The sequence below is a fragment of the Dicentrarchus labrax genome, unplaced genomic scaffold (assembly GCF_905237075.1).
Source record: "Dicentrarchus labrax unplaced genomic scaffold, dlabrax2021, whole genome shotgun sequence".
Lineage (NCBI taxonomy): Eukaryota > Metazoa > Chordata > Actinopteri > Moronidae > Dicentrarchus > Dicentrarchus labrax.
This window is the reverse complement of record NW_026136718.1, coordinates 18,456,458-18,477,597: the sequence shown is the minus strand read 5'-3', so window position 1 is coordinate 18,477,597 and position 21,140 is coordinate 18,456,458. Positions and strand designations below refer to the sequence as shown.

The following is a 21,140-nucleotide window of genomic DNA, read 5'->3' as shown; positions in this document are numbered from 1 at the left end:
AATTAGTCTCAGTTCAAATGCAATATACTGTAGTTACTGTGGGGGTAGTGAATTGCCCCTAAATATGGGATCACTGCCCAGTGTGACACATTGAGTTGAGACTGATAATAGATCACCTCCTCACCACTCAGTGGCAGGAGATTTCTGGCCACTAAATGTGCTAAATTGACACTTTGTGGCAGTTTGGCAATCTCAGAGGTTTTCTGCCACTTCCCCAGTTGACCCTACAGTATTAGTTCCTATGGGGGAGGTCAAATGTGGGTAAACTGTGCTGCTAGGGAGGGCACCAGCAAGACAGAGTCACCCCATACTACACCAAATGACACTGAACATTGTTGAAAGATTGCCAACATTGATCACATGCTTAATGTGCAATATGGGTGTCTAAAATAAAATAAAAGGTGACGATTCAAGGTTTGTTGATATGAAGATTTGTTTATTGAAAATTAAGCATTATACAAGCAGCAGAAAAAAACTCCACACAAATGTTACTTTATGTAATATATCATGCATCAATTGTGTATCATGATTTGGGTTCTTTAAAAACAAAAGGTGAAGGTTTTCATGTAAAATGTGGATTATTATTTGATATGATTGAAGTTCTAATCCTTCTGTAATCTTTTGGTACCAGTATCACACAATAGGAATCTTCATATATTAATAGCAAGCATTACGCTGCAGTGTTTGAAATGATTTGCTGCAAAAATCAAGCTTTAAAAAACAAACAAAAAAAAAAAAATCAAAATTCAAAAGCTGGATTCTCTCTGGCTCCCCATGCTGGTGCATCAGACCTAACCTTATTTCCTGTAAAGATCAGAAATAAGGATCAATCATATACTGTGAGTTCTACAACATGCTGTATGTGTGAAACCGTACAGCATCATCACAGTAGGTCTCACCTTTTTTCTTAAATCGTGTCATAATCAACAAAGCAAGTCCTATCAGGGCGAGTGGCACAACAACAGAAGCTGCTCCTACACCAGCATACATCAGCATGGCAGTCCCCAACGGCATACCATTGACTGGAACACATAAAGATCACAGTAAATACAGGGTTTTTTTTACTGCAGGTTTTTTGGTCAGCACATCAATCATCATTTTTTAAATTTCCATACCTACAGCCTTCTCCTCTAGTGCCACCAGCAGGTTCACATTTGTGGTTTTAAGTTAAAAAAAATGGATTGCCATGACATTTTCTACACACATTCATGTCACCCTCAACACTATTTTCCTCTAGGGCCACCATCAGGTTAAGATTTATGTCCAATAAGTTGGTTAACATACTAAATTAAGATGGTGAACATGGTAAACGTTATACCTGATTAATATCACCATGTTGGCATCATCATTATGAGCATGTTAGCATGCTGACCAAAATAATTTGTACCTGTGCAGTTAGGCAGACGGTCACTCCAAAACCCAGTGGAGGAGCAATACAGCACCTCTGTGCCATTCAGGGAGAATCCCTCCCCACAGGTGAAAAGACACTTGGAGCCAAAGCTGAAGTTCCCCAGAGGATGGGAGCAGTTCACGAACAGGGGCAAATACATGCCATGAATGGCCTCGCACTGTATAGCTGAGATGTGAAAAGGACAAAAATTGTAATTACTTACAACAATGAGTTATTTGAATCCCAGAACAGCAAGGCAAAACTTAGTTTAAAGTAATGCTGGGCACTCACGCTGGCAGGTGGGTAGATCCTGACTCCAGTGGCCTGAGTTGTTGCATGTCATACTTGATGTTCCTCTTAGCCTGAAACCCTTATTACATTCAATGTCACAGTGGGAGCCATAGCTGAAAGGGGAGTATGGATGGCCGCAGTTCATCCTTCCATGTTGTGGAGGCTTGGCCAGTAGGGGGCATGGGTGTGCTGTAGATAAAATTTACCAAAACGTATACTCATCAGCTTCAGACCAAATAATCTTCTGAAACAAAGTGGCATAAAGAGGGATTTCCTTCAAGACTATTGACTATTCAATAACTATTGATTCAAGACGTGACAAGTTAATGATATAGCTGTTGTGTTGATTATCATATGAATGAATGGGCACATGAAAATCCCCATTCTAAATCAGTATACATCAATGTGCATGCTGCAAGAGGGAATATATGTCAAGTGCAGCCCCCTCATATTATGATTTATTACCCAGACAATGGGGTATTTCTCTGCTCCACATGCCCAGAGAGGTGCACTGAGTGTCAGGAGTGCCATTCAGGATGAAACCCTCCATACAGGTTGATGTGCACTCAGAACCAAAACTGAACTCCCCATGAGGATTGGAGCAGGCTAAGGTGCTATGAGAGGATACGTTCAGAGTGGGACATCTCTTAGCTGGAAGAGAAACCAAGAGGGACAGAGATATTTAAAAGCTTGGTAAAGAGGTACAGTCATGCCTTCTAAACCATGAAAATACGAGTTTTTCTGTAGATTACGATCAACATGTTATGATACAGAGACTGCTTTTACCCAAGCAACGTGGGATGTCTGTGCTCCACTGGCTCTCAGAAGTGCACTCTGTGTCAGCTATCCCATTCAGGACAAATCCCTCCTCACAGGTTGATGTGCACCGGGAACCAAAACTGAACGCTTCATGAGGATCAGAGCAGGATAAAGAACCATGAGAGGTAGAGTTCAGAGTGGGACATCTTTTAGCTGGAGGGGATCAGACAAAGGGAGAGACAAAGATATTTAATATTACTTTCAAGACATCTAAATCATAATTTAGAGCTTTATGAGGTTAAGTGGCATTAAAACAATATTACAAGCGTTTATGTTGATTACAATCAACAGATAATGATACAGACATCTAGGATTGTTTTACCCAAGCAAAGTGGGATGTCTGCGCTCCATGTGCCCAGAGAAGTGCATTCCGTGTCTGCCATCCCATTCCGGAGAAAGCCCTCCTCACATGTTATATTACACCGAGAACCAAAACTGAACTCTCCATGAGGATTAGAGCAGACTAAGGAGCCATGAGAGGGGGAGCTCAGAGTGGGACATCTCTTCGCTGGAGTGCAACAATGAGAAACCAATAAGTGCTATACATGGTAAAGATGTACATTCAAGCAATTTAAGCCATAAAAATTAAGAGTTCCTCTGTTGACTGTGTGAACAAAAAACGATACAGACATTTACACTTTATTTCTTTTTTTTTTACCCAAGCAACGTGGGATGTCTCTGCTCCACGTGCCCTCAGAGGTGCACTCTGTGTCAGCCACCCCATTCAGGACAAATCCCTCCTCACAGGTTGATGTGCACCGGGAACCAAAACTGAACGCTTCATGAGGATCAGAGCAGGATAAAGAACCATGAGAGGTAGAGTTCAGAGTGGGACATCTTTTAGCTGGAGGGGATCAGACAAAGGGAGAGACAAAGATATTTAATATTACTTTCAAGACATCTAAATCATTAAATTTAGATTTTTTTTCTTGGGATTATAATCACCAGATTATGATATTAAAATGTGTACTTTACCCAAGCAACGTGGGATGTCTGTGCTCCACGTGCCCAGAGAGGTGCAGTCCGTGTCTGCCGTCCCATTTAGGATGAAACCCTCCTCACATATTGATGTGCAGTGAGAACCAAAACTGAACTCGGCATGAGGATCAGAGCAGGCTAAGGAGCCATGAGAGGGAGAGCTCAGTGTCGGACATCTTTTAGCTGGAAGGGAACACACAGAGTGAGGGACCAACAAAAATGTCAGAACTTGTGATAAAGTGACAACAAAAAGAAATTATAACTACAGGTTATAATACAGAGTCTTTATTATTATTATTATTATTATTATTATTATTATTATTATTATTATTATTATTATTATTATTATCATTATTATTATTTTACCCAGGCAAGATGGTATATCTGCACTCCACATGCCCATGGAGTTGCACTCAGTGCTAGCTGTCCCATTCAGTACAAAGCCCTCATCACAGGTTGTTGTGCACCGAGAACCGAAACTGAAGGAACCATTTGGGTCAAAACAGGACATGGAGCCATGAGTGGAATTTATTGGATCACATCTCTTAGCTTGAAGAAAAACAGAAACCCGGGAGAGATCAGCTACACACACAATAAACATACAGAATAATAAAACAGTGTTGAATGCTCACTTTAAGATGCAGCAGTGAGAAGAACAGAGAACAGTTTGGCATTTATTCTGATTATATTTCATACTTATTTATCCTTCAGCAATTGGTCATCTGTGGTCATACCTTGGCAAACAGGAAGCGCATGACTCCAGTTGCCCAGTGAAGAACATTTGGTCATGTTGGCACCAATCAGTTTGAAACCTTCTTCACACTGCAAGGCGCATGTTGAGCCATAGCTGTACACTCCTAGAGGGTCCTGGCATTGCATGGAGACATGGGGTGGAGCCTTTAAACTGTTGCACTGTACCACTAGAGAGGAAGAAACAATATTACTCATCAGAACACTGTATGATTTTCTGTATCTTGTTTTCTAGGGAGCCATGACATCATTTCTGTGACCCACCTTTGCATGTAGGTGTGGGTTTGTCCCATTGCCCTGAGGCCAGACAGATGAGTGCGTCGTCTCCACTCAGGTAGAAGCCTTCCTGGCAGGTGAAGTTACACTGTGAGCGAAAGGAGAAAGGCTCCAGAGCGTCCACACAGGTCATGTTGCCGGTAACAGGAAAGAAAATGGGGGAGCACTTTTTCACTGTGGTGGGATATAGATATCAATCACGCACAGTCCACTCAATGGAAATCGTTCTTATGAAATACATCAGTTTGCAGCACTATGTATTATGAATCGACTTTTATAAACATAGCATGAGTATGATTTGGGGGCATGAATAACCATGCTGACATAATTTACAGTCAAGGGAAACAGCAGCAGCCATCGACATTAAATATTGTTTTCCCAATGCAAGTACAAATGAGTGTGAGGTAAAGTGATAACAGCTGTGACCTGAATCTGGTATGCTGTACTGTCTGGACAGGATGTGTGACTACACATTCAGGCCAAGAATTAGTAAAAGGTGGCCACAAATCTATTAACAGGGGTTAAATATTACAGAAAGGTAAGTAAATGAAAAGTATTTTGCAAGAAATATTCAGACAGAAAATAAAAATAGTTTCTTAATTCTTAATTCAACAAGGACCATGCATAAAAACATTAATCTCAAAATGAGATGAGATCATTTATGCCTGATTAAGCTACTTTACCTGTACATGCTGGGACACTGTCTGTCCACTGGCCTGTGTGGTCACAATGTATCTGCTCTTGTCCACTAAGCTCAAAGCCTTCATCACACCTGACCTTACAGGTGGAGTTGTAGCTGTAGGGTGCAATGGGGTGGCTGCAGTTCATACTACCTGCACTGATGTTGGTGTGGTTCAGAACTGGACACTGTTCAACTAAGATAAACAGGGTGAAATGTTTTCCTTGTAACTCTGACATCTGAAATAACAATTGTTTTGATATTGTTGATATCAAGTTGCCATACCTTGACACAGAGGAACAGGGTGGTTCCAGTGTCCACTGGCTTGGCATAGCAGTTGTGGCGCACCCACTAACTGAAAGCCAAGTTCACAGTGGAAATGGCAGGAAGAGTTGAAACGATTGGACCCATAGGGATAGAAACAGTTGTGAGAACCTTGTTCTGGGTGAAGCAGGGGTTTGCATTCGATTGCTGAAGAAAAAGCAAAGAAATATATATAATTTAACCCCTCACAAAAACAGGTCTTGGCTGGTTTAAATATATTATTTTTTTGCTCACCCTCTTCACAGTGTAAGCCCAGGAAACCAGGATGGCACTGGCAGGTGTAGTTCCCTATGGTCTCAACACAATCTGCATGGATACTGCAGGAATCCTGTCTACAAGAGGCTACGGAGAGAGAACTCACATGCTATAATAGGTTTACAAGAGTCAGTAAATGTGTCCATTGAACAAAATAAAGAGTGGTTTACCACTGTAGCAGATTGTTCCCTTCTTCTTGCGACAGTTCTCATTGTTCCACTTGGCTGTGTCTTTATCCCTCTTAATGTACATCTCCACACAGTCCTGACCCGATAGGTTGTCTGGCTCCCCTGGTGCCCAATTCTGATTCTCCTCGGGCACCTTCTCACCGCTTCGATCCCAGACCCACCCTATATCCACTTTCCGAACTCCAATCCAGTAATATTTTGGGTGAAACTGTAGCAGATTGTTGATGAAGTCATTCTCCTCCTGGTTCTCTATGGCCACCATGCCTGTGAAGTGCTGCTTGCACCACTGGTTGGCATCAAACCATCTTCGGTTTGGACTGTTGCTGTAGTTGTAGGTCCATGCCTGCACTCCTCCTCTGCTGTTCAGGTCTAAGATTAGGTATAAGGACAATGTGACAAAACTGAATTAGTGAAGCAAGAAAAGAAAGGAGTTTGAAAGAAATTGTACCTACAAGATTATGCAAACCTACCTTGAGCAAATACAATGAATGCAGCTATCAGCACCCTATGATGCATGCTTTGTCTAGTATCAACTGATTCTTGAGGCATCTGAAATAAAAAGATATTTTATTCTTCATAATTGCATGAGTCATGCATTAATGAATGTACAACACTTTCACTGATATTTCACAGGTCTTACCATTTGATCTGTCATCAGTCACTCATTCTTATTGTTGCATTTACTCTGCTTTGCTGACGATCAGTGGCAAAACGGAATTAATTGTCCTTCAAGGAATGAGTCAATGACAAATTTTGAAATATCACTTTGGCCGTAACTTCCTTTCAGGAAGGGCACCACTCCACCACCCATAACACTCTGGGAACACACACACCCAGACACACATACACCAGTACTCATAAAAACTCATTATTCACCAAAATCCATTTTATTCAATTAAATGTATCTTTAACAAACATATCACAGAATGCAACTGTAATGTTATTAAATGAGTTTACATATGCATGACCTGATAATAAACCATCATATACAATTTCATATCCATGCAGTATTTCCACATTAAGCTTTAACTTACTAATATTAAACTACGCAACACCACTGAACAACATTTTTTTTTAACTAGTGTGCCCACATTACTAAACTTATTTCTATATCTACTGCTCTTAAATTTAATTTAAATTAATGCAATAAACTTTTAAACTCTTATACAGTGCATGGCCTAAGCACCCACTTAAAAGATTATAATGCTATGTGTACATTTGTTAATGTATTATTAAGATGTAACAAACAGAACAGGCAGAAATGGCATACTATTGGCTTCTGTGCAAGGAAGTTAAGACAGAGAAAGTTTCCCTAAATTTCAATATAAAAGTGGATGTGTGAAGAAGTGATGTTCAATGTATATACAGTGCAATTGATTAGAAAAATGCTCAAGAAACACTCCAATGTATTTTTAAGTTGGCTGCTGGGCCATAGTTAGTCACTCCAGACAGTATATTAAACAAAACACTTAGCTAACTGATTATCCTATCATACAGCCTGCATAGCTGATGACCGCTTAGGTTTACTTATAAACAATATACTAAACATAATATGAATAACTGGGTAATTAGAACTATTTAAATATGACATAAATGAGGTTCAAGTTGTCTTTCATGCATGTGCTTCACTGGATGGACTCGTCACTTCTTCAGGCTGTCTGTGAGGGACAAGCAGAATAACATTAAAGGGACACTGACTGAATGATTTACTAAATTAAAACAGTCACAGTAAAATATTTTAACAATATACCGAACAGAAAAAATATACTTTTTAAACTGCATGAAACTGTAACATTTTATTAAATAAACTTTTAAAATATTATTTGTGCATAAATGGGTGGAGCTGCTTTAGAAAAGTACATTTCAACACTAACCTTCCTTGGGCAAGTTTCTTTCCTGTGAGAAATTAACAGACAAACACTGTTAATGTCTGTTGCAATAACATTGCGTTGCATTACTATTTCTATGAAATGTAATTGAGAAACACTGACTTTTTCTGCGTTTCATCCAGCAAAAACAGATGCAGCAGAAAGCAGAGACGGCTCCACACCCAGCCACAGCCATCAGAGCCTGTTTATAGCCTGAGAAAATAAAATAATTGTCATTTTTCCTGAAATACTTGACAGTGTAGTACTGCTCCTGCCCAATATAATGACCTTTAATAATTGATTCAAAGCAGAAAAGGTTTGCACAGAAACATCAGAGAAACAACTATGGTGTATTTATTCTTTCATTAAAATATATTTAAATAATACTTTAAAAACACAGTTCATGACTTCTTACACATACTTGCACACCAAGGTCTTGGACCGCTCCAGACCCTGTTGACCCCACAGGTAACAACTGGCGAGCCTATCATCAGGAAGCTTGCATAGCATTTAAACTGACAGGTTGAGTTGAATGTCTGGTTTCCTCCCGAGCAGCTAAGGTATCCGTTATCAGGCCGAGACAGAGGGGGACATTCCACAGCTAGGGGCACAAACAGGTTAAGCTTTACTAGGGATACAGTTATGTAATGTCTTATGCTAGCTCTCTATTGTGAATAAGCCATTTTTAGTGCACATACATGCTGATGCAAGTCATTTGATCAGTATTTTGAATAATCCTCAGCCTGACCTCAGGAAACAGAGGAAACAGATGCAGGGCTTATAATGACAATGTTAAAAGTCTGTCAAAAAATTAAATTTAAATTCTGTGAAATATGCAGAGGATATTCTGTGGAAGGAGATAGTTGAATCCATCAGAATGTGAGTTTGTGATAAGATATTGAATAAACTACAGTCTGACACTGTGTGACACCTGACCTTGCTGACCACAGTAGTTTTCCTTCCTCCTTTCCATTTCCTTGGAGTCGTGTTTGTGTCTATCCTATCCAGTCCAATACTCACTCATCTTTTAACTTTATATTTGGTCTCTGCAAACTCTTGAGGGAAAAATATGTCTCTGTAGTGCTAAATGCTGCACTATGCTCGTCAATAGTTGCAAACTTTGTCTGTTTGCAGGACTTAAACCAAAACCAGTTTGCAAAACCCTGCCAAGAATTTTCAGTGTCAAATCTGCTGCCTTTATCATTGTAAACTGTTAAATTACAGCAACCAAAGACTGTTTCGATGTACATATGGGCATGTGAGAATTGTTTTACCCAGGCAAGATGGTATATCTGCACTCCACATGCCCAAGGAGTTGCACTCAGTGCTAGCTGTCCCATTCAGTACAAAGCCCTCATCACAGGTTGTTGTGCACCGAGAACCGAAACTGAAGGAACCATTTGGGTCAGAACAGGACATGGAGCCATGAGTGGAATTTATTGGATCACATCTCTTAGCTTGAAGACAAACAGAAACCAGGGAGAGATCAGCTACACACACAATAAACATACAGAATAATAAAACAGAGTTGAATGCTCACTTTAAGATGCCGCAATGAGAACCGACTGTTTGGCATTTATTTTGATTAGAGTTCATACAATTAGTCCTCACCAGTTTGGCACCTGTCTCCCTCAAAGCCAGGTTCACAGAGGCAGGTCGTGTTTTTTATGGTCTCCTGGCATCTTCCTCTGCTACATGATGTTGTATTACATTGGGCTGTTAAGAAAAATGCAATACTTAAACAAACTACTAATTTTGAAACTCTAATAACCTTGAAAAAACAAGCAGCTTTACATACCTCTGTAACAAACAGGAAATTTTTTGTTAGCACATTTCTCGTCGTTCCACTTCCCTCTATTTTTTCCGTCATTCAAGTAGATTTCCACGCAAAACTCTGTTTCATCGTTGTTGTTGGGCTCGTTTTCTGCCCACGACTGATTACCAATCCACGTGCTGTTATTCCCAACCCAGGTCCAAGTTTCATTCTTGTGTTTTTTTGTGATACCGATCCAATAATATGGACTACCAGTTTTGTTTGGCAGGAATGAGACCAGATAGTTATTCTCTTCCTGGCTTTGGATGACCACCATTTCTGTGTACTTGTCCCGGCAGAACTTTCGGGCCTCGGTCCAGTTCATGGTGGTGTTTGAGTAATGATATGTCCAACCCAAGGTCATCTCAGCCAAGGTGCTACCTAATAAGAAAAGGTTAAGGACAACTCCAGTGTGATATTTCATCATCAGTTGTTAAAGAGCTCATGAGCAGTGTTACATCTCACATCAGGAGATACCAGCAGTTATATTTTTTTAAAATTAATACTCACCAAGCAGGAGGATTAATGTCCACTTCATTTTCAGTGAGTGACCTACAAACACCCGTTGTCTGTCCAAAAAACAAATAATCAGAAGACTTGCTTACTTACCCAGAATTAATATTTTAATATATAAACAATGTATTTTCTAAATTGTAAAAAACTTGCTACGTATTTCAAATCCTTCTAATCTTATCAAACATAAAACATTATTCCACAGCAGCACAGTAAGTGAATGTTAGTTTGCTGCAAGTAGGGACCAGTTTCAAGCTTTTATATTTCTCTTAGGCTATTCAGCCAAACATTATCATATAATACCTGGATGTTTACTGTGCAAAGTGAATGAATGTGATGACAGAATGACCTTTTGGGAAATTCCACCTGTTCCTGGTAAAAGTAGGGTCAGAGGCAGATTTTTCAGCCATGCATAGAAAAAACATATCTATAAACAGGAAGCAATAAACACATAAATTAACCAAAAGCACAGTTAGGGTCACCATTGAGTCTTGGAGTTCCCCCAAAAATGTATAATGGGGCAACGTTTTCCATTTCTTGCAATTAACTGCATGTTGCTGGTCCCTGCTTTTTTCTGGTGATCCTTTACAAACTTTACAAACTACAATTTATACAAACTGGTTAGCCTACTGTACACTGCACCATGGAATGAAACCTTTCCCTTGTTACTAGAATAAACATATGTCAGTATCCTAGATGACAGTTTTTAGTGACACTACATCTTTGCATTCTGACATGCTGTGAATTCAAGTTTTTAACAGCATCAAATTACAGAGAGACGGAGGGCCCACGCTGTCTGATGTTAGATATCAGATTTTGGTTCTGCTGAAGTGCTGACATAGAATATTTTGATGAAACAAACAATTGTGTGTAGAACATATTACCCCAGCAGTAGCCTTTCCCTTCCATGCGTCTCACTGTTATTTAACTATTCACCTCTGACTCTACCATTGTAATGGAGGTCACAGAAACAAATGAGAGGTCTGTACTGTATTTGGAAAAATTTTATTTTTGAACATCTGAAAAAACACACGATGTACTGCAATGTCAGCATAAATGTCCCAGTTCAAAGTGTGGGAACAAGTTGGTGCGTGTGTGGAGCTTAAGCCTGAACCTCAGTGTACCAGTGTAGTGACATGACTAACAACATACAGTGGGTACAGAAAGTATTCAGACCCCTTTAAATTTTTCACTCTTTGTTTTATTGCAGCCATTTGCTAAAATCAAAAAAGTTCATTTTATTTCTCATTAATGTACACTCAGCACCCCATCTTGACAGAAAAAAACAGAAATGTAGACATTTTTGCAAATTTATTAAAAAAGAAAAACTGAAATATCACATGGTCATAAGTATTCAGACCCTTTGCTGTGACACTCATATTTAACTCACATGCTGTCCATTTCTTCTGATCCTCCTTGAGATGGTCCTGCTCCTTCATTGGAGTCTAGCTGTGTTTAATTAAACTGATTGGACTTGATTAGGAAAGGCACACACCTGTCTATATAAGACCTTACAGCTTACAGTGCATGTCAGAGCAAATGAGAATCATGAGGTCGAAGGAACTGCCCAAGGAGCTCAGAGACAGAATTGTGGCAAGGCACAGATCTGGCCAAGGTTACAAAAGAATTTCTGCAGCACTCAAGGTTCCTAAGAGCACAGTGGCCTCCATAATCCTTAAATGGAAGAAGTTTGGGACGACCAGAACTCTTCCTAGACCTGGCCGTCCAGCCAAACTGAGCAATCGTGGGAGAAGAGCCTTGTTGAGAGAGGTAAAGAAGAACCCAAAGATCACTGTGGCTGAGCTCCAGAGATGCAGTAGGGAGATGGGAGAAAGTTCCACAAAGTCAACTATCACTGCAGCCCTCCCCCAGTCGGGGCTTTATGGCAGAGTGGCCCGACGGAAGCCTCTCCTCAGTGCAAGACATATGAAAGCCCGCATAGAGTTTGCCAAAAAACACATGGACTCCCAGACTATGAGAAATAAGATTCTCTGGTCTGAGACCAAGATTGAACTTTTTGGCGTTAATTCTAAGCGGTATGTGTGGAGAAAACCAGGCACTGCTCATCACCTGCCCAATACAATCCCAACAGTGAAACATGGTGGTGGCAGTATCAGGCTATGGGGATGTTTTTCAGCTGCAGGGACAGGACGACTGGTTGCAATTGAAGGAAAGATGAATGCGGCCAAGTACAGAGATATCCTGGAAGAAAACCTCTTCCAGAGTGCTCAGGACCTCAGACTTGGCCGAAGGTTCACCTTCCAACAAGACAATAACCCTAAGCACACAGCTAAAATAACAAAGGAGTGGCTTCGGAACAACTCTGTGACCATTCTTGACTGGCCCAGCCAGAGCCCTGACCTAAACCCAATTGAGCATCTCTGGAGAGATCTGAAAATGGCTGTCCACCAACGTTCAGCATCCAACCTGATAGAACTGGAGAGGATCTGCAAGGAAGAATGGCAGAGGATCCCCAAATCCAGGTGTGAAAAACTTGTTGCATCATTCCCAAGAAGACTCATGGCTGTAGTAGCTCAAAAGTGTGCTTCTACTCAATACTGAGCAAAGGGTCTGAATACTTATGACCATGTGATATTTCAGTTTTTCTTTTTTAATAAATTTGCAAAAATTTCTAGATTTCTGTTTTTTTCTGTCAAGATGGGGTGCTGTGTGTTCATTAATGAGAAATAAAATGAACTTTTTTGATTTTAGCAAATGGCTGCAACGAAACAAAGAGTGAAAAATTTAAAGGGGTCTGAATACTTTCTGTACCCACTGTATATATATTTTTAATTGACAGTTGATATTCATCATGATATTGGAAGATGCATAAAAAGACCAAAAGTAAATGACGGCTTGAAGTTTTATTATGAATGAATAAACATCAGCACAGCTTTAAAAATACAGAAATATGAATAAACAAATGCAATAAATAGTACATAAATACAGAAATCAATTTAGTGACATTATTCACAGTTTTGCAATGACGTGGCAATCCATCCACAAGGTTATGTAACATTTACAATAACTTGAATAGAGTCACCTTTCCAGCATGCTCATAAAGCTATAGAACAACATGTTCAATATAAAACTCCCCTGGGGAGGAAATACAAGTCTGAACAACATTACGGAGTAAATTGTGAAATTCAATGATAAAATTCAACAAACTAGAATACAACAATCAAATGCAAAAGTCTGAAGAAACCATTCCTCTTACTATTGATACAGCTGATATATTGGTTTGTCCTGTTAACAAGTTATATACTAATGTATGTTTTTCATATTGTTCACATTACTATGACTGCTAATTCACATACAGTTATGTTAAAGATATATATAGTTGTCCTTAGTTGTCTCTGAAGTATATGATTGTGCTCTATATGAGGCTGTCACTGCTGTTTTTGTAGACCTGTGGAGGGGCCTCTATGTCAGAGTTGCTGTAAGAAAAGACAAAAGCAGAAGATGAGCACTGATATTCAACAAAAAAAAAAAAGCAAATGTGTTATGTAAGAGAGATGAATGCTTGTCTAACCTGTTCAGCTCAAACTTGGTGGCTTTCTTTTTCAGTCGTTTCAGCATCCACATAGCCACAGACAGACCAGATAATGACAGAGCGCCCCCTCCTGCCAAACCAGAAGCAATGGCAGTAATCTGAGATGGGGCAGCTGTGGAAACATAACCAAAAGTTAATCATCTGAACTTTTAAACTCAAACATGTATTTTAATCTTGTATTGTATTTATATTTCACCTAAAACTTTATCATTATTTTTGTTTTACCTTGGCAGGTGGGTTTCTCTTCCGTCCAATTGCCATGATGGTCACAGGTCAGCAGCTCATGTCCTTCTAACGAATAATCTTGATTGCATGTAAAGGAGCACTGTGAGTTGTACACCGGGTCTCTATCTGCTCTATCTGAGCAGTTGATATGACCGTTTTCAGGAGCCTCAAGCAAAGGGCATCTCACAGCTGTGTGAAAAGATAGTGAGAATATAGATGTTAACCGTCAGATATTAATAGAAAACATAAATTTTTTGTGACACAACACTAACATACTACCTCAAAACCTACAAATAAAGTAGGTATCACAAATAGTGCAGGTGAAATGGGCATGTGTGTACCTGTGCAGGTTGGTGGTGTAGAGCTCCACTGGCCCGGATTTGCACACTCCATGATGTGTGCACCTTGCAGCTCATGGCCTTCTTCACAGCGAAAATTGCAGACCATACCAAGTGGATGGGGGGTGGCAGTAGGTGAAGAAGTGCTGCAGCTAATCTGGACATTTGTTGGAATCTCAAGAGCAGGACATCCTATTGCTAAAAAATACAAAATAAAAAAATTATGAAATGTCACAACAAAAAATCTGATTACAAATAGACTGTGAAAATGTAGTAAGCAAGTAGTGTTGTGAGCATAGATGTATGTCTTCAATACCTTTGCAGGTAGGTATGGCTTCACTCCACTGTCCGTCCTCAGAACACTTAATGATGCGTGCTCCATGTAGTTCAAAGCCTGCTTCACAGCTGCACCTGCAGTCGGCGTTTGGTCGCAAATCAGTCAAAGGTTGGCTGCACTGGGAAATCAGGTGAGCTTCTCCGTCTGGGTTCTGGCAAGTGATAGCTAATACAAAGAAAATAAGTTTTAAAAAATGTTTTTCACAAAAGTACAAAACAAGAAAGCTCTTCTTAAATAGAAGGTGGTTGGAATAGACTTGCACCCTCACCTTCACAGCGAGGCATTTTCTCGCTCCACTCTGCAGACGTGCATGTCACACTGCTCGGGCCCACTAGGCGGTAGCCGGCGGCACAGCTGAAGCTGCAGGTGTTTCCGTAGCTGAACCTCATGCCTGCATCGTCTCCACAGCTGGCAACACCATTCTGTAGCTCCTGGAGAGCGGGGCACTGGACAGCTGTAAATCAGAGAGAGGGACAGAAGAGGTCAACAGTAGCCTTTTTAAAAAGACCCATCAAATCAGCTTTTCCCGCATAATACGCAAACACAAATTAACGTTAATATAATGGATACTATAAAATCTTACAAGGTGGAAACATAAAAATGTGGGCGTACCTTCACAAGACGGTTGTGAGGAATTCCAAATTCCTGACGCTTCACATTGGAGAGTGTTAGATGGGGAACCAGTGAGAACAAAGCCTTCATCACAGGTGAACACACAGGTGGACTGGTAGCTGGCGGAGCCCAGAGGATCTGAGCACTTAATGGACCCTCTTGCTGGACTAGACAGCTCCTGACACTTAACCACTGTGGACCATAAAAAACACATTACAGGAGGCTCCATCACTGTGATAGTAAGTTACTTGAAATCAAATTAATTTAAGTCAGTATCACATCACTTCTTTTATTCATATTTTGCAGATTTGCAATACACCTCAACTCACGTTCACATGTAGGAGGCTGCTCTGACCACTCTTTCGAGGCAGTGCAGGTCAGCTGTCTTGGGTTACTCAGCTGGTATCCCTTCTCGCAGGAATACTGGCACAAGGAGTCGTAGGAGAAGTCGCCATACTTATGAGTGCAATTTACACTTCCTTTATATGGAGGGGTCTCCACCTCCTCTTTGTTGCACTTAACAACTGCCAACAATGAAAACAAGACACAGTTAGATATCAGGTCCTAGGTGTAAGTGACTTAAAGTAATGTAAGCTTGAAAGAAGCACAATATCAGTGTTTTTTCTTACCTTGCTCACACTTCTCTCCATAGAAGCCTTCAAAGCAAGCGCACCTGTGGCTGTTGATGGTTTCTACACATTCTCCATAGAGGCACAAGTCATTCTTACAGGCAGCTGGGGGAAAGAAGAAGTGCTTTTATTCAGCTTGCATAAAATATAATAACTGTCAAAACATCATAAATACATAATTTAATATAGTGAAATAAAGATATTCCCTAATAAACAAGAATACCAAAACTAAGGCAGCTAAAATAACACATATATATATATATATATATATATCCTAATCCATAACTTTTGCTCACCTGTGTAGCACAGAGCGGTCTTCGGCTTCGTACACCTCTCATCATTCCACTTGCCTGGTTGTAACTCCCTTTTAATGTACATCTCCACACAATCCTCATTCACCCCCGTACTTTGACCACTTTTGCCATTGTTTGGTTCGCCCTTTGCCCAGTTGGTTGCTTCTTCTGTCAGAGCCTTGTTGGTCCCTACCCAGGTCCAGGTGTTATTTATCTTGCGGATCCCAATCCAGTAGTAGGTTCGTTTTCTGGGCAGCCAGCTGTTGAGATGTGCAATCTCCTCCTGGTTCTGGATAGCCACCATGTCTGTGTAGTGGTCCTTACACCAGACTCTAGCTTGCTGCCAAGTCATGGTGTTGTTGGAGTAGAAGTAGGACCAGCACTCTACACTAGTCCACATGCACAGCACTGAGGATGGAGCACAAAGACACATTTAGATGGCATGGTAATAAGGATGATTTTTTTTTTTTCATATCTAGAAAAAAAGGTTCTGTTAGCATTAGATTTACATACTTGAACAAAGAAAGGTCAAGCTGATCCATGAGGCAGATGTCTTAGAACCACGGGTCTGAAGTATTTCAAAGCAGAACTGTAAAAATCAAGGAAAAAAATATGAATTAAGATAAACTGGATCCTACGTGCATCTCTGATCACAAGCAAACAGTAAAATTTGCACTTAAGCATGCATTTAAATCTATACCTCTACACTCACCATTTTAGTGATATGTGTGATAGCCTACAGAAGACCCTTGTAAGGATGAGTGTTGAGTTTTGGATGAGAGGTGCCTTTTATATGGTTGGTCAGCCTAGTTTAGTTTCCTGGAAACTCACCCCAGTCACGCTTTTCACTGGAAATCCCCACGCCCCCACCACTGCAGCCCCTTCCCACCGTCCTTGGAAAAAATTTCCCTCCCTCTATCTCACTTTGAAAAAAAAAAAATCCTTTGTTTTAAGTTTTTTTTTTTTTTTATTATTATTCATATAATTTGTGTGAAAAGGAATAGTGGAAAGAAAGCAAAAGTACTACAATTATAAGGAAGAAAGGGAAAGGGAAATATTGTTACTTTTACTTTTTACACTACACAACAAATACTACAATATACAAATAATTAATGAATTAATCTGAATTCAGTTAAATAGAATTTTTATCCAAAACATGATGAACTTATAAGATATTATGTCTTTGTTTTTAGATTGAACTACTCAGCAATATATAAAGTAGTTAGAAGTAGATCTGGTTCAGCCAGCTAGTACATTTAAATGCTGTTTACATTAATGTATAACTTTTAATAATTTGATTATATAAATTATATAATAATGTTAGACATTGAAAGGTGCCATTTTGCATTTACTTTTATAGAATTAGATCGTAATACTTCTGCACTTTGATTTAAATACAATTTTCAATGACTTTTACTTGTAATGAGTATTTTAGTTCTATTAGTACTTTTACTTAAGTAAAGGATCTAAATACTTGCCTAAATGGGCAGATGTACTGATAATGTACTAATGTGCCTAAAAATGTTGCAAATTATCTCACATAGGATTGACAAAGTAAAGCACGCCATAAGAAAGTGACAAGGTTTCCTGCTGAAAGCATGATAGCGCACATACTGATGCATGTATTACAGTGAAAGGTGACTAAGAAGGAAATTGTGGTTTTGGAAGCTGTGAACTCCTGTGAGCTGATAAGACTCTTATTTGGATTAGAACCTTTTAAGGATTTTTGCCCAAATGAAAGTGTTATCTTGGCAGCTCTAATGAGACCCTTTGTGTATGTAAAGCAATCTGGAGTAGTCTAAACTTCATGAGTGTGCATGTTGATTCATTGGTAAATATTAGTAATAGTACAATGTGCGCCAGTGGACAATCCATAGACTGGAACATGCTTTTCACAGTTAAAAATAAGTGAATTGACATGTCCTGTCAAAGAATGTACACATCAAAAGAAGAAATAGGGAACAAAACAATGCAATGGCATTTAACTAACACTTTACTGGTATTTTTTACGAGTGTCCAGGGACGGGAAATGTGCAGTGCATGAGCAGAGGCGCCTGCTGGCTGCCTGAGTTTGTAGAAGTGACAGTCTATATCCTTCCTGTCTGGAGAGTAGCCACTGTTGCTTGACACCTCTTAACCTCTAGCCCTTCCCCTAAAATGATTATATAAACTACCTAATTAGCTCATACAGAACAAAACCCAAGGGAGAAACTTAATTTCAGCTTTGATAAGAGAATCAGATGCGTATATAGATTTGTGCTCTCATCACAGTGAGCTGATTGTGGAATGGTCTTTATGCGAGACCCCTAGATCTATTCTTGCATTTCATCATGCATTAAGTACAGTGGGCTAGGGCAAAGAAACACTTAATGTGGTATCACCACAACTATGACATTAATGTAACTGTTATAGACTACTATATGCGTATATAACAATACAATGACTGTTACTGCATTTTGATTGCCCTTTGTTTTAACTACAGTTAATAACTATAGATAACATTTCAGGAGAAAAAGTAACATGTTTAGTCACCATAAATCACAGAAAATCAAAAGATTTAACTACACTGTCTACATTTGGCTTGATAAAGCAGGAAACTCCATCCCGAAAAAAGGTTTGTGACTGTCTCACGCACTTCTGAGATTTTATGGCTCCAAATTAAAAGCTGCAGGATGGTTAAAAATTGTAAAATTCATCCGCACACACACACACACACACACACACACACACACACATATATATATATATATATATATATATATATATATATATATATATATATATATATATGTATATACACACACACACACACACACACAGAGAGAGAAAACGTCCATCCTGCTGCCTGCTGAAGTGTTGTTTTGAACCAAAAACTGCATCCCAAACACCAGCTTCGGCTCTGACCTCTGACCTTCCACAGACACAGGAAAATCATCAACGGAAATTACATATCAAGTAGAAAGATAAAAGAAAATGTCTCCTGGGTGAAAAATGGGCCAACATTACCCACATTGTTGGTCTCTTCCCTTTCCACTGAATTTTGCTTAATGGCTCCACTGGTGCCAATCAACAGGATACCGGCTCCACAATCTCTGGGATTTGACAACTGTAAAATTCAAACAGTTCCCTCTTACTTCCATAGCGGGTCCCCAGCGTGCAGCTTTGTCGTCAATCATGCCTACAGCTTGCGAATGGCCTGTCTCTTTAAGACAGGAAATAGACGTCCCGGTTCAGATATAGGCATTTGTAAGGACGCACCATGTTGTCTGTCGTCGCTAGACCTCTGAGCAAAGCAGTCACTGGTGCCTTGAGTAAAGCTACGGTCGCAATGGCAGACGCTCTGGCTAAAGTCCCCGATGTGGAGATTGATCCAGAGGGAACCTATAAGTACATACTGGTCAGAGTGAAAGTCAAAGATGGCGATGTGCATAAAGACATAGTACGAGGCACAAAAAATGCAGAGTATCACAGTAAGTTCATTACTGTAGTTTGCTGCCGAGGTCCGTTTTAGTGCGTCAGTTCAGCTCGATATAACGCAGATGACTTAGGACAGTAATGTTGGTGCAGCATGGACTCATTTGACCCATGGTGCAACCTGCAGACGTGCATAAGTACTGCAAAGGCAATGCTTGCCAACCTTGTACCCTGTATTGTTTATTGCAAATATTGGAGGCAACAGCTTTAGAGGATTAGATGTGAGACTAATAATAAATTGCTCAACTTTCTAATTGCTTAAAATGTTTGTTTTTTTTTTTACTTCACTGTAACTAAACCACATTCTATGTTTTGACTGATGGAATGATTTGTATTATTTCCAGATCATATATTTGAGAAGGTCAGTCCAGCTATGGAGGCCCTGGGGATGGAGTGTAAATGCCTTGGTGGAGGGAAGATAGAGCACAACAGCCAAGAGAAAAAACTAAGGGTGTTTGGAGAATCAACTGTAAGTTCATTTGACTGGAAATGCATTCAAAGAAATGGAATCAAATACTCAGTAATATTTTAACCTGATCATGCAAATGCTTTCTCATTCATTTGCAGGCATTTGGTAAAGCAGACCATTCTGTGTCTGCAGAGAAGTTGAAGAGTGCCTTCAGTGACTATGAGATCACCTGGTCTGATGACAAAAAATAGGGTAGAAGAAAAGTGTAAACTTATTTAAAATGAGATGTGTCTTTATTTGTTAATACAAAAACTACATCATAATTGACCCTTCTGTACAACCATCATTTCATTCAAATACATCATTCTGCATTTAACTGCTTGTGTCTGATTCTGTGAAAACTGACTCCTTAAAAAAATATTTACACAAAGCTCTGCAGATGTTTTTTTTTTTTTTTTTTTAATTTAAAAATAATTTTGCCCTTAAACGGGATGTAGTATGAATTAGGATAGAATGATTCTTTATTTATTGTTGTTTGATTTACTTACAGAATTGAAGGCAGGTTGCCAAGCGTGAAGTCCATAGAGGAAGGGGAGAGTCTGTTGGAATCACTAACATATCCTGTTACTTTGAGGGAAAGTTTCTTGTTTAAATAACCAGAAAAAGATAAGAGAGGCTTTCATTTGTCGTCACGGGTATATGCTTTCATTTTTGTGTAATGCTAAACAATGATAAACTTCAAACTAAATTCCACAGTGCTTAACAAACAATATAAAATATTTAAAAAAAAGTTACAGAGGGATAAAATGGCCTGAGTGGAGACATACTTACAATTAATACACTTTTCCTCTCTTTTCATCTACATTTAGAATTCAAAACTTTTTTTCGTCTCTTTATGCATTATTTAAAACTAAAGTGAAAAGGTCAGGGGATCGCCAAAGTATCATCCTCTGGGGACCACGAATGTCTGTATAAAATGTCACAGTAATGCAATTAAGGTTGTCGTAGTATGTCAGTCTGTCAAAGTATAGCCGACCCATTGAGCATTTATTTGTAAAACGCAAATCCCACCAGAAAAAAAGAAGAAAAAACACTCTGGGTGTTCCTAATATGTTGGACACTTTCA

At 39.4% G+C, this 21,140-nt stretch overlaps 4 protein-coding genes across 10 annotated transcripts; 1 reads left to right on the top strand and 3 right to left on the bottom strand.

The window, feature by feature from the left end:
- Window positions 1-415: 415 nt before the first annotated feature.
- On the bottom strand, window positions 416-6,731 carry selp (selectin P). 7 transcript variants are annotated; one of them, XM_051377043.1, is made up of 18 exons: window positions 6,591-6,731; window positions 6,421-6,499; window positions 5,933-6,319; window positions 5,742-5,849; window positions 5,469-5,654; window positions 5,188-5,379; window positions 4,493-4,678; window positions 4,213-4,398; window positions 3,845-4,027; window positions 3,476-3,661; window positions 3,159-3,344; window positions 2,823-3,008; window positions 2,468-2,653; window positions 2,147-2,332; window positions 1,682-1,870; window positions 1,388-1,576; window positions 900-1,022; window positions 416-804 (listed from the first exon to the last, which is right to left on the bottom strand). In XM_051377043.1, the coding sequence occupies exons 1-18, from the start codon at window positions 6,603-6,605 to the stop codon at window positions 740-742; spliced, it is 3,018 nt and encodes a 1,005-aa protein (XP_051233003.1). In that variant the 5' UTR covers window positions 6,606-6,731; the 3' UTR covers window positions 416-739. The 7 variants fall into 7 exon arrangements, with proteins under 7 accessions (XP_051233003.1, XP_051233005.1, XP_051233004.1 ...); XM_051377045.1 differs by lacking the exon at window positions 2,147-2,332; XM_051377044.1 differs by lacking the exon at window positions 3,159-3,344.
- An 87-nt stretch (window positions 6,732-6,818) lies between these two features.
- Window positions 6,819-10,365, bottom strand: LOC127350421 (P-selectin-like). The gene is made up of 8 exons (XM_051377052.1): window positions 10,142-10,365; window positions 9,617-10,012; window positions 9,430-9,534; window positions 9,093-9,275; window positions 8,240-8,419; window positions 7,942-8,031; window positions 7,825-7,846; window positions 6,819-7,608 (listed from the first exon to the last, which is right to left on the bottom strand). Exons 1-8 carry the CDS (start codon window positions 10,167-10,169, stop codon window positions 7,563-7,565), a joined length of 1,050 nt encoding a protein of 349 aa, XP_051233012.1. The 5' UTR covers window positions 10,170-10,365; the 3' UTR covers window positions 6,819-7,562.
- Window positions 10,366-12,993: 2,628 nt separating this feature from the next.
- sele (selectin E) lies at window positions 12,994-16,931 on the bottom strand. The gene is made up of 12 exons (XM_051377051.1): window positions 16,844-16,931; window positions 16,645-16,720; window positions 16,135-16,539; window positions 15,839-15,943; window positions 15,539-15,733; window positions 15,210-15,401; window positions 14,866-15,051; window positions 14,577-14,762; window positions 14,264-14,458; window positions 13,923-14,111; window positions 13,677-13,809; window positions 12,994-13,581 (listed from the first exon to the last, which is right to left on the bottom strand). Exons 1-12 carry the CDS (start codon window positions 16,844-16,846, stop codon window positions 13,521-13,523), a joined length of 1,926 nt encoding a protein of 641 aa, XP_051233011.1. The 5' UTR covers window positions 16,847-16,931; the 3' UTR covers window positions 12,994-13,520.
- Window positions 16,932-19,371: 2,440 nt separating this feature from the next.
- On the top strand, window positions 19,372-20,390 carry si:dkey-51e6.1 (uncharacterized protein LOC558617 homolog). Its single transcript, XM_051377493.1, has 3 exons — window positions 19,372-19,601; window positions 19,950-20,074; window positions 20,173-20,390. Exons 1-3 carry the CDS (start codon window positions 19,391-19,393, stop codon window positions 20,263-20,265), a joined length of 429 nt encoding a protein of 142 aa, XP_051233453.1. The 5' UTR covers window positions 19,372-19,390; the 3' UTR covers window positions 20,266-20,390.
- The last annotated feature ends 750 nt before the right edge of the window (window positions 20,391-21,140 follow it).